Source organism: Anopheles arabiensis, chromosome 3 (genome assembly GCF_016920715.1).
Source record: "Anopheles arabiensis isolate DONGOLA chromosome 3, AaraD3, whole genome shotgun sequence".
Classification (NCBI taxonomy): Eukaryota; Metazoa; Arthropoda; class Insecta; order Diptera; family Culicidae; genus Anopheles; species Anopheles arabiensis.
Window position 1 is genome coordinate 47,426,954 of NC_053518.1, and position 15,920 is coordinate 47,442,873.

The 15,920-nt window shown below is 38.5% G+C and overlaps 4 protein-coding genes across 4 annotated transcripts; all 4 read left to right on the plus strand.

Moving 5' to 3' along the window:
* Positions 1-2,390: 2,390 nt before the first annotated feature.
* On the plus strand, positions 2,391-2,936 carry LOC120902165 (larval cuticle protein A2B-like). Its single transcript, XM_040310706.1, has 2 exons — positions 2,391-2,436; positions 2,500-2,936. Exons 1-2 carry the CDS (start codon positions 2,425-2,427, stop codon positions 2,860-2,862), a joined length of 375 nt encoding a protein of 124 aa, XP_040166640.1. The 5' UTR covers positions 2,391-2,424; the 3' UTR covers positions 2,863-2,936.
* Positions 2,937-8,131: 5,195 nt separating this feature from the next.
* LOC120903882 (probable serine/threonine-protein kinase DDB_G0280133) lies at positions 8,132-9,560 on the plus strand. The gene is made up of 2 exons (XM_040313543.1): positions 8,132-8,230; positions 8,295-9,560. The coding sequence occupies exons 1-2, from the start codon at positions 8,219-8,221 to the stop codon at positions 9,363-9,365; spliced, it is 1,083 nt and encodes a 360-aa protein (XP_040169477.1). The 5' UTR covers positions 8,132-8,218; the 3' UTR covers positions 9,366-9,560.
* A 975-nt stretch (positions 9,561-10,535) lies between these two features.
* On the plus strand, positions 10,536-11,463 carry LOC120904191 (larval cuticle protein A2B-like). Its single transcript, XM_040314011.1, has 2 exons — positions 10,536-10,669; positions 10,748-11,463. Exons 1-2 carry the CDS (start codon positions 10,658-10,660, stop codon positions 11,297-11,299), a joined length of 564 nt encoding a protein of 187 aa, XP_040169945.1. The 5' UTR covers positions 10,536-10,657; the 3' UTR covers positions 11,300-11,463.
* A 2,187-nt stretch (positions 11,464-13,650) lies between these two features.
* LOC120904190 (cuticle protein 7-like) lies at positions 13,651-14,495 on the plus strand. The gene is made up of 2 exons (XM_040314010.1): positions 13,651-13,720; positions 13,829-14,495. Exons 1-2 carry the CDS (start codon positions 13,709-13,711, stop codon positions 14,396-14,398), a joined length of 582 nt encoding a protein of 193 aa, XP_040169944.1. The 5' UTR covers positions 13,651-13,708; the 3' UTR covers positions 14,399-14,495.
* Positions 14,496-15,920: the final 1,425 nt, after the last annotated feature.

Below are 15,920 nucleotides of genomic sequence, written 5' to 3' on the forward strand. Positions count from 1 at the left end.
CAAAAACTCTTAATCTAGAAAAAGCTGATCGAGCTGCATAATGATTTTTCTGCAATACTACTCCCTAAAGAAAATGTGCTTACAGTAAAGACAATATGCTTAAAGTGCCTTCCGATCAACATTCGTTGTATAATGTTGCGAGAACAGCTTTGCCAACTTTCGCCACCACTTTAGACCAAGCTAAGACAATAGATGAGGCATCCAAAATGACATATAGTGCTTTTTAGATGAATTCAAACAATCCTTTGATACCTGTAAAAGGCAAATTTTAATTTTGCGTAACAAAATGGTAGAAAACTTCTAAATTGGAATGTCAAAATGTTACCCACCTCCCCTCTGTTTTTCAAAGATACTTTTCTTTTTTTACAATGACTCGGAAATTGAGCCAATTAAAGCACTCATAACGATGCTGAGCAACTAGTAGCGTTACGTGACGTTTCCGAAAAATAAACACCGTTACAACGATAACACTAACAATACTACCTGTTCCCCATCAATATAAAGAGCGTCAACATGCACCGATCGATAAACTTTTGAGTATCAATCTTCATCGCCAAAGGCGCACTCGAAAAAGGACGAAGCACAATGACTCATGAACCCTAGCTACGAGTGTTTGAAGTAAATAACAAATTGTATATTTAGCTTAAACAAACGAGTAATGTTTTATTCTCTACAGATAATCCGAAAGCCCTCCCATCGGTTCATCCCACAACCTTACAAAGCTAATAAAACATGCCGGATATGCGCAGTTCCAGAGGTGTTCCTTAGTTACTGCTTTTCATACAACATTTTTTCACCTGTACTATTTTGTATGAAGTAACAGATGTCTTTCTTTTAAATCAGTGGTTTCAACCTTTTCACAGCTTGTCTCCCTGTAGGGTGTATATAGGATCTCACTCACAACTTCATAGGATCTCACTCTTCAGCTTCTCGGACTGCAACCGCTCCACATCAGACGCCGTACCACGAAGCAACTGTTTGTGGCTGGTTTACTGCAAAGTAACATCGACTGTCCATCCCTGCTCCAGCAGATAAACTTTTACGCTCCTGCTGTTCAGCTTCTCTCTCGTCCGTTACTTGCCCTGAACCGTAGTCGAACTGGATATGGATCTAGAGACTCCCTCAACTCCATGATTAGGGTGTTTAACGAAGTTCATCATTTGTTTGATTTTGGAACCTCAGTGCAATCCTTTAAAAACTGCCTTAGAAACGAATTATTAAGTTGATCTTCCTACTTATTTTAAACTAATATTAGACCTAAGAACATTCACACGGATCCATTGTTATCCATTGAACGAGAAATTAACAATTAAACAATAAAACAATTAAAACACAAGTACATGAAGAGGGAGAGGATTGGTGGACAGTCCAGTCTAGGTGCAGTTCATGACGTTTCTGCATCCTATTGGATATTTCGAAACTATATTTGTTTTGTTTTCATGCAGATTTTCTTTGCAGCTCCTATCTTAAGCTTTAACTGCCTGCCTAATTCTCAACTCCGCCCTTTGACGGATGTCAGTAAAATCCATGGAAAATAAGTAAAACATAATTTTCTGTAGCTACCAATCAAAAATCCACTACGCAACATTTCTGCTTTTCATCTTAGTTGTTTGTTGACATTCATTGATCAAATGCGTCAGTGATCCAAAGTTTAAGATTTGGGATGAACGTGTTCTACAACGCAAATTTGGACTATTGAGGGTTAATGGAAGTATTTTTTTAGGGTTGATGGAAGTATGCAACGAGTTGCTGATCAGAACCCACAACTCTAAGCATATTTTCTCTCAGTACAGGTTTTACACAAAAAAAACCGCGTAGTTTGATATGCTTATTCTGGATCGAATAAAAAATGTTTGTGCTACAAATTTTAGTTTTAACTACCATCTACAATGTTAAATTTCAGTCGATTATTGGATTACTATTCGTTTTTCGAATAATACTTTAAAAAAAACGAATGGTCTAGTCCCAATATTCTGACCCATTGCATTTTGCGAAATTAAAATAAAAAATTCTCCCTTCCCCCTTCCACCAAAACAGTCCAAAAATTTTATCCTTTGGGGGGAATTCCCCCAGTTGAAAACCACTGATTTAAAATATCTACAACCTTGACAATGAATATCATTCATTAACATAACGGTACCCTGCACCATTTCATTCCGATATGATTAAAGAAATAAATTGCCTAATTTTTTCTTCTTTCTACTCCCAATCCTTTCACTTCAACTAGAGCGGTCCGGTTCAACCGGTTGGTGCATTTGGCAAGCCGTAGATCCTGTTTAATTTTGGTACATTTTCTTTTTACCAATATTCCCGTAGCATGATCAATACATTTCCTTTCGCTATAAAATGGCAGTTCACATACATTTTCGGCATCAGTAAGCATTTGTTCGCCCCACACACAACACCTCACAAGCATTTTGCAACATGTATTCCAAGGTATTTGCATGAGCGATTCTTGTGTTTTTGCAGTTGTTTTCTATAATCTTTCGTCCTTTGCAGATCATTGTTGTTCTGGCCCTTGTCGCCGCCGTCAGTGCTCAAAGCCACTACGGACATCAACAACACTACCAGCCCCAGCACTACCATCACGAAGAAGAGCATCACGGACCAGTGCACTACGAGTATCACTACGATGTGCATGATGACCACACCGGTGATGTTCACGGCCAGAAGGAGGCTCGCAAGGACGACTCTACTCAGGGCGAGTACTACCTGATCGATGCCGACGGTCACAAGCGTACCGTTACGTACCACGTTGAGGGCAAGAGCGGATTCATCGCGGAGGTGCACCGTGAGCCGATCAAGGGATACCAGGCACCTCAGCCCCAACATCATCAATATCAATCGCAATACCAACATTAGGTTGTTAATTGTACTCTTGATAAAACTTTAGGAATTAAAGAAATAAAGATAATGACCGAAGTTGTTTAAAATTATATTTCCTTTTTTTCCTTTGTTTTGCATTATACAATGTCTCCGACCCAGCACTGTATGTTTGCCGGTATGAAACAGCTTCAATTTGGAAAGTCATTATAAGCATTCTTAAACATATTTAATTATTCCTTATGTATTCGAGTCACATAATCCTCATTGTTGGCTAAAACAATGTTGTGATTGATGAGAAAAAAGATCTGTAATACTTTTTATGGTAAATATTATTTAATTAAATGTATACTTTTTTACATGATTTAATGTGTTAGTTAGGGCGGTCCCGTGATACAGTCGTCAACTCGAACGACTCAACATGCCCGTCATGAGTTCAAGCCTAGAATGGACCCTTCCTCCCGTAGCAAAGAGTGACTATTCGGCTACGTGATAATGAATAAAGTCTCGAAAACCTGTATTGGCCGGCATGTCCGCGTAGGACGTTACACCAAATAGAAGAAGAAGACGAATGTGTTAGTAATGGCTCATCTCTTACCTTAACATATTACTTTAAATGAAATGTGCGTAGTGTAAATTAAAACGCCCAATAAAAATCGTGTTGTACAAACCCAAAACAACAAACATAGTTTCCTCAAGGAAAAGGTTATTCCATTAAATACAATTAGGGTAAATGTACCTATAGTGGTGGTAGTACCAATAGTGGTGGTATTGCACTAAAATGCGGTTCATACGGCAAATTAAAAGTAATTAAGTTATTTATGCTAGGTTGAAATGTTCTTTAGCCTTTTACAAAAGGTTTAAAAGTTAAATGGGCCCATTCCGTTACTTAGTGACCGAAAAATCCATTGTTTTGTGAAATGTGTTAACATTTTTCCAAAATCCTTAGGATTTTATAACGAAACTCATTTTTCTGTTAACGTTCTAAATGACCACATAACCACCCAATTACTAGTTTTTCTACATAACTGTTCTGAAATGTTATTGTTTTACTAAAATTATTTGCCTTTTGACCATATTTATGCATTTTTAAGTGTTTTTTACCATAGTGCCATTAAAGGTACACAATACAGGCATGTTCCTATAGTGGTTATAGTTATAAAATCAATAAAAACAGAACAGGTCGTTTTAGATTTTTTCGAGGATATTTTTGACATGTCGTACTGTTTTCACTAAAATAAGCAACAGAAATGAGTTTTATGTAGGTAATTTACCAAAAACAGGCCAAAATTCGCTTATATGGCTGAATGAAAAATTGACTTCAAATTAAGCACACTCTTCCGGGTGTAGGTTGACGACAGGTGTGATGCAGTACTTTAGTCAATAGTTTCATCGATCAAATTTATACGCGCAATTTCATTTTTGTTCCCGATAATAAATCGTGATCATTCCGAGTGTTTCAATACCATTAAATACAGTCAGAATTCAATAATTAAACGCTTGGCATGCTTTTTAGTTGGCATGCTTTTTAGTTGGACGCCCGATAGTTGGCTGACATTTCAATTAAATAGCATGCGTTTGTATAAAAAAAATCTGTTTTTGAAAAATTTACAAAAATCTCATGATCTGCCGTGAAAAATTTCAGATTTTTTTGTATGGAAAACGTTTTTTCCGTTTTCAAACGGAGCAGTGTATAAGTGAGAAGGAAAAGTGTAAGGGAAGTGACACACTAACACCAACTACTAGTCCAAAAATCACAAAGTCATACAGAATCTGAACTCTGATCATTCTGAAAATAACTATTTTCTGAACAGATAGCGGAGATGAGAGTTTTTCTGCGCTTAACGATAGGTGGAGTAAGTGAGGTAGTGTATTCAGTTTAATTGGTCCATTTCCTTCCTTCTTATTTGACAATATTGAAGACACATTTCGACTTTGGCCGTGGAAGTGGGCAGGACGTGGATTTTAGTGTGTAGTATATCTTCCTAAGAAGCATATGTTTCACAAGTGTGAGGTGTATTGATGATTGTGTTCTTGCATGCATTCTTGATCTATTTGCTCTTGCAGGTGATAGTTTCGATACTAAGAATTGATTTCTTGACTTGGAACTAATTATTTTCTTGTCTTAGAATAAATTATTTCACTTTTCATACAAATTGTATGAACCAGAGCCTGCCACATAACGAGCTTTTAGCATAAAAAGTGAGTCATTGGAACGGATTAAACTCGTTATGTGAGGTTTTTCTATATATGATGACCAAAACGCTTTTATGCTGGTATAGTAGTTACAATTCCCCTTTACCTGAGAACGCGACACTTTATCGGACACAAGAAACAAATTTTACAACATGCTTACTTACTTACTTATCCGGCGCTATAACCGCTTTGCGGTGTTGGGCTGCCTCAGGAGTGTCCGAAACCGCTGACGATCTCGCGGCCTCGCCTGCCAGTCCATTATCCCGTCCTTAATGGAGGATGCTTCCACGCCATCTTGCCACCTCAATTTGAGCCTACCACGCCTCCTCTGTCCTTGTGGACGGCCTAAAAGGACTTTACAGGCTGGGTCGTCCGTTTCCATGCGTACATCATGGCCATCCCATCGGAGCCTAGCGAGCTTGATACGCTGCACGACAGTGAGGTCGCTTTAACAGCTCCTCCATTGTCCTGCCACACACATGAGGTCAAGAATCCTTCTGAGCATCTTTCTCGCGAACGCGGCCAAGAGAGTTTACAACATACTAACAAGGATTAAGATTAGCCGGTCTCGTAGTACAGTCGTCAACTCGTACGACTTAACAACATGCCCGTCATGGGTTCAATCCCCAAATAGATCGCGCCGCCATACGTAGGACTGACTATCCTGCTATGGGGGGGAATCAATTAGTCACTGAAAGCCAAGCCCACAAGAGGGTACAGGCAGGCCTTGACCGACATCGGTTGTTGAGCAAAAGAAGAAGAAGAACAAGGATTAATTTCGGATCACTTGGCAATGATACCAGATGTCCCTTCTAAAATATAGCATATTCGCCTGTTGCAGCTTGGAATACCTGTTGTAAAACTTCAATCAAAATATCAAGAGTGGCTTTTTAAGTGGCATACTTTAGCTCTCTGTTAGATAATTGGCTAACAGTTCAATTAAAATGTACGTATTTACATAAAAATTCCCATTTTTCTTTAAAATCTAATGGAACAGTTTAAAAGGTGCTTTTTTTGTACATAAATACGTGCCAATTAAAACGCTCAAACTCAATACTTGGCAGGCTGTTCACGTTCACTTGATGAGTTTAGGTTGTATAAAAAATATTGAAGATATTGAAAAATCAATCTTGCTCTTGTACTTTGATCATATTAATAAGAAACAGTATAGGTTTACTTTTCTAGGCTAAATTCATTAAAACAAATTTTAAATAGTATCATATTATTTTTCTAATAGAGAGCACTAGTTTTCACTAAGTTTGTTAAAATATATGACTCACACTTGTTTTAGTAATTAGCTATCTTTATTACGGTAATAGCTATCTGGATATATTTTTTTACTGCCGTTTTTTAAGTTCAGCACGTTAGCACTATTTCTACACACAATTAATACCGTATAACCACAACCTATCGCACTTATTATTTTACCGCACTAGCTACGAAATTCACTTTTCTCTTATCTCTTAAGATGATCTCTTTCCATATTTCTTTCGACACAACACACACTCCATTTGTTCTCATCTTATGCTCGAACGTTACACTACCGCGTGTGAATACATACTGCGCATCTTATGTGCAGAAAAGCTACAATTAACTTCGGCTCCCATCCAAAATACTTTTTAATCCAGTTCAACACCATGCTCTAGGCTGATGCAACTTTTAGCAACCCAAAATCAGCCAACCTTACTCGATGGTCTGAAGAACTGTACCAGTTTCATACAGGCGACTGAATTGTTTTCAATATTGTGTACTACATTTCACTTTCTCAGTCTTAAGCTTTGATTCGGTTGCGATCAAAATGTCAACCGAGTTCACGACCATTCATGAGTACACTTTCAATTTAGCTTCGCTGTTACTCCGTAACGGTTAATGTTTTATAGTTTTCTTTATTGTTCTAGAATTTCTGACACACATTGCAAGCTGTACCAGCTATGGACTCATGGGCAGTGTTGTACCGTATCTACCCCACCTTTTTACGCGCTATTTTTTTTTTTTTTTGGGTTTTACTTTTTCTGTTTTTACCCGGGTAAATATAGGGCATTTTCGTTTGAATGGATTTTTAAATTAATGTTTGTCATTTTTATTTAAATCTGTTTCGAAAGTGTATAAACAACACAATTTTTCGTATACTTATACAGGCTTTAGGCATATACATTTTTGCTTTACCGAAATATTTAAACAATTTTATTTTATTTTTAACGAGATTATGGTTCAACTTTTTTTCCTATTTCCCGAAATTTAAAATGCCCAATTTAGTACATCCCTGCTCATTGGTATGCTCAAAATATCACAAATTAAAAAATGTTGTGTTTTACGAATTACTTTCTAGTTATTCGATTTTTGATATTGATTTTCTTCCTAAAATGTTTCGTACAATAGCACTGACAATACAAGATGCATGAACCATACAAAAACCATCCTATGACGGCGATAGAACTCACATTTTATTTGCATAACGTGTTCATTGAATTATAACATTCCACACATTTTAATTACGCTAACATTGCGTTAACTTTGAGGTTTATTTTGTGTAGTGCAGTTCTCTAAGTTAAAGTTTGATTAGACGTGCTAAGGTCGTGTTAAATCCTTCGATTTCGGGTTTAATCATTTTCGGTGTTACGGTCTAACTTTTTAGCGTTTTATGTTTATCGGCTGTTGTTTCTCGTAGCGCAAAATTAAAAGAGAGTTTATTTCACGCTATCAAACTGACAGTGCTTCCGTGCCTGTGACTGAACAGGCCGCTTTGTTCTGCGTATTATTGACAATAATAATTAATACACATCACCTTTCAGCTAACGTTGATTGAACTGTAATGACATTCAGAGATGTATATGTTACCTAGCAGTTCCTATTACAATCAGAGTAAGTGAATGAAAACTAAATCCTCTCTATCGGTAAACCACAGTTTACCGTTAAAAGTACTAAGATGTGTTCAAGGCAATGGAAAGGTTGTTTAGGATATTTGATATCATCCATGATACTTAGAGCCACCTAGAAATAGTAGTGAACTCAAAACACCGCATCAATCACGCCCAGTGTCATCTTACCATGTACCTTACTTGTCGCCATAGACTAAGAAGACACCTAGAGCTAGAATGATTAGCACTATAAAAGGGCCACATTTCTCAGCAAACGGTATCAGTTTGATCGCAGCTTGGTTCTTACACATTACTAGAATCCAAACACCATCAACGTTGCGATGGCGTTGAAGGTAATTTTGGAAAGCAAACTTTTTCATTGTATGAATCACTAATAATGTATATTACTGTTTTCAGTTTACGATATTCTTAATCGCAGCTGTGAGCGCTGCTAGTCTGCAAGACTATCATCAACAATCTCAGCAGCAACAGCATCAACAGCTGCAACAACAACCACAACTACAACAGCAACAACAGCTACAACAACAACAACAGCAGCAGCAACAACAACAGCAGCAACAGCAGCAACATCAGCAGCAACAACAGCAGAACGATCCATGGGATTTCAAACGATATGCCACCGATGCGCACGATCAAAGCGATGAACAAGTTGGATACGATTTTTCATATTCGGTTCACGACCCAGTTACCGGAGACCAGAAAAGCCAGGAAGAATCTCGCCGTAATGGACACGTCCGTGGACAGTACTCTTGGGTTGATGCTGACGGTATCCGGCAAATTGTCAACTACCGTGCTGATGACCGCACTGGATTCAATGCCGAACAACGTCGTGAACCTGCCCATCGCCAACGACTGAATCACATTTTGCAATTCATCCCTGCCCAAACAGTTGCTCCTCTTTATACTATTGATACTATTATAGCTCCAGCTTATACATCCGTTTCACGAGTCGATCAAATTCGTCGCCGAGATCAAACATCGCGTGTTAATAGAGAAGAAATTAGCGAAGATGAGCGTAACGGCCGTGAAGATCGCCACGAAACTGTTCGAAACGATCGTCCTGAGGAGCCGCGTGAAGATCGACGAAATGAACGCCGGAATGATGATGGACGCGATGAACGACATGACGATCGCCGAGAAGACCGCCATGAAGAGCGCCGTGAGGAACGTCGTGAGGAACGCCGTGAGGACCGCCGGGAGGATCGCCGCGAGGACCGCCGTGAAGACCGACGCGATACTACCCGTGAAGACAACCGCCAAAGCAGTGCTCGCGATGACCGAGTCGATGAACGTCACGAAGAACGCCGAACAGATCGCCTTAACGAGCACCGTGAAGAGCGACGAGACGAACGCCGGGAAGAGGGACGTGACAATCGAGATGATCGTCGTCAAGTCGTACAAGAAACTGCATCTCAATCGGAGGTTCGATTCCAAGCGCCCTCAGTTTCTTATCAGTACAGTAACTGATCTGCTACGCTGTATCACTGCCAGACGCGAAACGTTCTCACCGCCATACCTGACATGTTAATGATTTAATTTTGCAAATAATCACATAGACCCATCCATCACAGCGATGATTTCCCTAGTAATGTAATGTTGTATAATGCCATTCATATAACAATTTAATAAAGCAAACGATGGTCGACGGAAAATAAACAAAAACGTGTTTGTCCAACTATACAGTGAATTTATAAATTTGCTCTTATAATCATTTTATTAAGAAAACCAAATCGCTTAAAAAATAAGTTTCGATAAATACTGGAAAGTCTTCATAGTCAATCGTTACTAACAACGTAAGATGGAAAATAACTTTGTAAAAACACTAGCTGAAAATGAAAGCTATCTTCTCCGTTCGGGTCCGGTGCATCTGTTAACAATCGACCTTGACGCGCAGCGAAGTGTAAAGTCTCTGCTCACTGTCCCAGAAAACATTCGATGTTCCCAACCATTTGTTTGCAATACTAAAATGAATTTAAATAGATGCTCTTATGACAGGAAAAAGTGGGCTTCGTTCAAGAGCTTTAGGTAAATAGGGTGCTTCCGTCCACTGATCATGCCCATGGTCAGGGATGTTCACATCACGTATGTTTCTTTCTTTTCCTCTCACAAGATCACCGGCCGTAATATGTGCGGTTTTTTAATGATTGTTCCATTTTCACCTTTTCTGTCCCACCCTTCTACAGTGCGCAGTGAGACAAAAAACAAACAAACGAAGAAAAAAATCGCTTGAAATGGGTTCCCGAACACGCTAGCACAAAAACTCCCCTGCGGCGATTCATTCGCATGGTTATGCAACATCTGAACTTGTATCTTGAAAAGCGAAACTGAAAGTACCGTCTCGCATCGCTGGCCGAATCGGAACCGGTCTACCGATACGTTAAGCTAAGAAGAAGATAATAAAACAGGCCTCCCAATTACTACAATTCCACCGGCAACAAATGGTGGGAGAAATGTTTTACTCCTTTTGGAGCCGAGAATTGCAGCGATGCAAATAAAATGTACAAAAAATGAATTAACAAAAAAAATACCAGTCTCGACATGCAAAAAGAACGGCTAATAGCAAAAGGAGAGAAATTGCTAGACCGTTCCAGGGTCTGACAGGACGCCCGCTTGTTGAGGACCCTTCGACTGTGACAGCCGGCGTTCATCGATCATTCGGCAAGCAGCCGAGAGACTGTATAAAAGCGTTGGGCCTACCAACTTGAAGCATCAGTTTAGGTTGACTCTTCAGATCTAGTGCACTTGGAAAAGCATACAAGATGGCGTTCAAAGTAGGTGTTTCGGCTATTATCACACGATTATCACGGTGAAATCCTAACTCATTTGACTTCTTTCTTCACCGTCTACAGTTTGTAGCCCTTTTCGCTGTTCTGGCTGTAGCAAGTGCCGGAGTGATTCCCGTCGAGCAAATTCATACATCGTATCAGCCAGCTTCCTACTCTACTCACTTGGCCCAGCCAGCAGCTATCGTCAAAACAATTGCACAGCCCACGATCGTGAAAACCATTGCTCAACCGACCCTCGTAAAACACATCGATGAAGATCACGATGCACAGTACGATTTCTCATACGGTGTTCACGATGACCATACCGGCGACATCAAGGAGCAGCGTGAATCTCGCCATGGTGATCAAGTGCACGGTCAATACAGTCTGATCGATTCGGATGGACACAAGCGTACCGTCGAGTACACCGCCGATGACCACAATGGTTTCAACGCGGTCGTCCATCGCGAACCAACCGATATCAAGATCCCGCAGCCAATTGTTCAGAAAGTCATCGCCCAACCAGCCATTGCCAAAGTTATCGCTCAGCCAGCTAAAATTATTGCTGCCCAGCCAGCGTACTACAGCCAACCAGCTCCAGCTGTTGTCAAAACCGTCGGTCTCTCTCATTACTAATTTTGAAAGGGGCATAGATGTTACAGGACGCTGATTCAAACTACCAGTTTCAAAGTGCACTTTTACTCTTTCTCTATCTCATTATCATCCTTGTTTCACGACATTTATCTTTAACGCTCATAGGTTAAACAGTACAAATACAAGTGACATTTTTTAAGACAAAATGTGAGGTGATTTGCAATTATTACGCAATGTTGGTATACATTACCGTATCATCAGCACAAATATTCCCTATAATCATGAAAGAAAGAAAAATGCGAACTGAACGCTTTCTGTACTGAAAATTTACTAATTCGGGGAACTGCTCTAATATGATCGTGTCAATAAACACACTTCCATTACACTTTTATCTGCGCCTCTAATGCGGAAATAAAGATAAAAGTTGAATCGATACTTGATTCACTCGGTGGAATGTTTCAAATCGTCATTGAAAATTTGCTATGTTGCTATGGAGGTTGGCAGGCATGTATTGGAATCTATCTAACGCTCAGGAGAATGGCTCAGAGCAGCAGTGGATTTTTGCAACCAGCTATTTAACGCTCGCTTGTAGCGCTGTAAACATTAAAATTAGAATTAAAAAAAAACATATAATTGTTTACGCATTTGGAGTAATGTATGGGAAAACATACGTTATTGGCATCATATTTTCAACATAATAATTCATACGTATTTGGAATTTATTATTCCAACATTCTTCTATTTTACACTTTGCTTCCCTAATTCTTCTAAGTGGAAAAAACATTTCTTTTTATTTGAAAATACATATTTTAATAGTTTCCATCGCAGTCCTTCCTTATAATCAACATTACCCCTTCATTAATTATCCCCAAATTTGTACCAGCGTGGAATTACTAGATGCAGTTCTTTGTCACACGATTTCTTTGCTTTGAACTTGAACGAACTTTGAAAAAGCTTATGATGCGTCAGAAAATGCTCATGATGAGAAGAAATAGTAGAATAAAATATAGAATAGGATAGGATGTAGGAAACACGTATAGTATAGCGAATAGTTCTAATATCATATATGTATATGTAATAAGAAGCCGTCCTCGTAGTACAGTCGTCAACGACTTAACAACATGCCCGTCGTGGGTTCAACGTCCAAATATGTATTGTCCTCCTACGTGGAACTGACTATCCTGCTATAGGTACTATAAGTTACTGAAAGCCAAGCCCACTAGCGGTTCAAGCAGACCTTGACCGACAACGGTACTTTGTGCCAAAGAAGAAGAAGATATTAATTACTCTTTCTTAATAATGTTTGTAAAACATGTGTTTAATATCTCCGAATTCATTAAACATGGTGGAGTTATTATTTTAAAAAATACTAAGTTTATTTTCTAACGCGCTACAAGCCAACTCTCCATAGCTGTTTGCCTAAATCCACAGCTGTTTGAATCAAACTCGTCTTATATACTAAATGTAGTTGTTGCAGAAGTGTTATAAAAAAATCAGAAATTTCCAAATTCATAATATAAGTAAGTACAAAATGAATTTCCTTATTTAAGTTATATATTTTTAAAGTACTTATTGTAATACCTTTTTTCGCATTTATATCATATAAAATTATCGAGCATTTCAACATCAAACATCAAAGCGGTATTTAATTATTTTCACTAACTCTCTTTCCACCTATGACACTCGATTTCACAATCTAAATACCCCCAATATGCCTGAGTTTATTAACTCAAAGTGCTAAGCAGATATTTTCCAACATCTACTTACCTATGACCTCATAACAGTATCTCAATTTAAGTCATAAATTCACTGAAAATATTACTCACTTCATGACTCGTTCAGTGCTTCAAACTATTACAGTTGCATTGACCTACCGCCACAATTGAGATCACGCTCTAACCATATGGAAAGTAAATCTCTTACACTTATCGGTCAGCCACGAGATCGTCGCCAACCAGTGTACCTTCAAGTAAAAACTGGCCAGTACGCCCCAATTTCGTTTTCACCTACATCGTAAATTGAATCAATCCCCAAAAACAGCAAGACCCAATCAAGTAACACTTTGTCTTGCTGTCTACACCACCTGAGGCATAACACCACATGCCAGCTTGCCCTTGAAGAAATACTGCTCTGCTTCATGTTACCGCTTTCAACTTCCGAAAATACTGCACACACGTTCTGGGGCACACTGTTTCGCCTGGGGACGCAACTTGATCAAGCTTACTCAGCTGTCTCCATTCCCCTTCGTCCGGAGAGTGGCTACGCCGTAAGCCGGCTGCGCACAAGGACCTTCCCAGTGCTTAAGTCTTCCAAGGAAATGCTTCAAGGAACTTTGCCCCGAACTGTGCAACGCATATATAAAGACAATGTGGAATTCAAGAACGCTGTCATTCGTCTGATTTCTTTTGGTTGGAAAGGTGATATTTGGTAAGGCATATACGGCTAGACAGAATGGCTTTCAAAGTAAGTATGCGTACTATCTCCTTAGGAGTTGTACCACAAATGTGCTCGAGAGATAGCTTTTGGTTTGTTTTCTTTTATAAATAATTGTATACATATTCTCTTTTTTAGTTTTTTGCACTGTGCGCTGTGTTTGCCGTAGCAAATGCCGGTTTACAACAACCAATAAACCCAGTCTACCATGCAGCACCGATCAATTTCGCACAGCCAGCTCTTTTCAAGCCACAACCACAACAGACAGTGTACGCACAGCCGGCTTTAATCAAAACAGTTCAGCAACCAGCGATTCTTAAAACCTATGCCCAGCCTGCGATCGTCAAAAATTACGTACAACCAGCCGTGGTAAAAAGTTACGCACAGCCTGCACTCGTAAAGAGCTATGCCCAGCCCACCTACGTCAAGCAAGTCGAAGAGTATGCACCAGCTAACTATGAATTCTCGTACTCCGTGCACGATTCGCACACTGGAGATGTGAAAAGTCAGCACGAGACACGCCACGGTGACCAGGTGCAGGGCCAATACAGTTTGCTGGATGCCGATGGTCATCAGCGCATTGTGGATTACACTGCTGACGACCATAATGGTTTCAACGCTGTTGTACGCCGCGAACCAGCCAATGTTAAAGTCGCTCAACCCGTTCAGAAGGTTATAGCTCAGCCACTTTACACTGGACATTACTAAAGTAAAAAAGACTTGACAAATGTGTAATAAGTTAATGGATGGAATAATAGTTCAAAATATCAAATGTTAAAATAAACTGATAATTGTTATATTTCAACTTTTTATATTGTAATTCTTGTGAGGTTTCTGAAAATAGTAAGTTGTTTATTCAAAACCAGTTGACTGTTATGATTGAAACTATTGGGAAAACTCCAACTATTATTTGCAACAACTAATACATCTACAATTCGACCCCGCCAATCCACCCTTTTTAGTAAATTTCAAAGAACATTAATTTTCTCCGAATCCTTTTTACCACAAATGACACAGGCTATCTGTGAATAATTTTATTCAGTGATAAGTGATGCTCAGTCTCTCTGAAAACTCACTAAGGTTATAGTGACTTAGTTTGTACAAATTAGAATTTATTTATTTATTTATTTATTTATTTATTTTATACTATTAACTACATGGCCTCCAGCTTGACTTAAACAACTTAAAAACTATCTTAAGTTTTATACAAACAATCTACTTGTACAGCTGATGAATAAAATTAAAATTTGATGTTGTGTAATTCAAACTGAAAAGACGTGAACAAAAATAGTTTATTAGAGCTATGCTGTAACATCCAAAAGGCTACTTTAGAATACGAGCTATTATGGTGTTCAGGTTGGTATATTAATATTAAATGTATACAACAGATCTCTATGTAGCCAGGTACAAATAATATTTGCTAAAACTGCGCTTTCGACAACCCTGCATTTCTGTTTTAGGAACTGAATTTCTAACACCAAACACTGTGTGTGATAAGGAAGAACGTATCAAGGCAAGTCTTGTAACATGTAAACATGTAAGCATCTTCATTCAACTGACGCAAGTTTATAGCATATAATAAAACAGTTGTTTTTGTATAATTTCTCTTGCACAAAAATAAAAAGAGAGACTTGAATAAAATACATATGTCACAGTACGATGATATCGCTATTGATATTACAGGAAATATGTTTTATATTTTATAGAAAACAACATGCCCTTTATCGGTTCAATCCCCATATGGGCTGTTCTTTCCAAACGTAGTACTCATGTTAATAATTTTATTATATTTTTTTCGGTAATAAATTATAAAATTGAAATACATCGTTTCCAAAAAATATACACAGCGTAAATTCAATTGTTTCTTTGTAAAATACGTGTAGTTGCAACTTCATGATGGTGCTTTTAATAGCTGAGTTATTACAGGGTTTACCTAGCCAATCGGGTGTCGTCAAAGCGTTATCGGTCGCCGTAAATACTTTTTCGGGCGGCGTCAACCCTCAATTGGGCACTGTCATTTCTATTCGGGCCTTGTGAAGTATGAATCGGGCAAAGTACAGAATGAAAGCGTCCTACTCTTGAAGGTGTCAAATCGGTAGCTCCGGTGTATTTGATCCATTAAGTTGTTTAAAAATACGTATTTTGCATGTTGTTTAACTTAGTATGTATTATTTTAAACAGTTAATCTAATTTAATTACCAAACATATTTTATGTTTAAAAAAATATAAA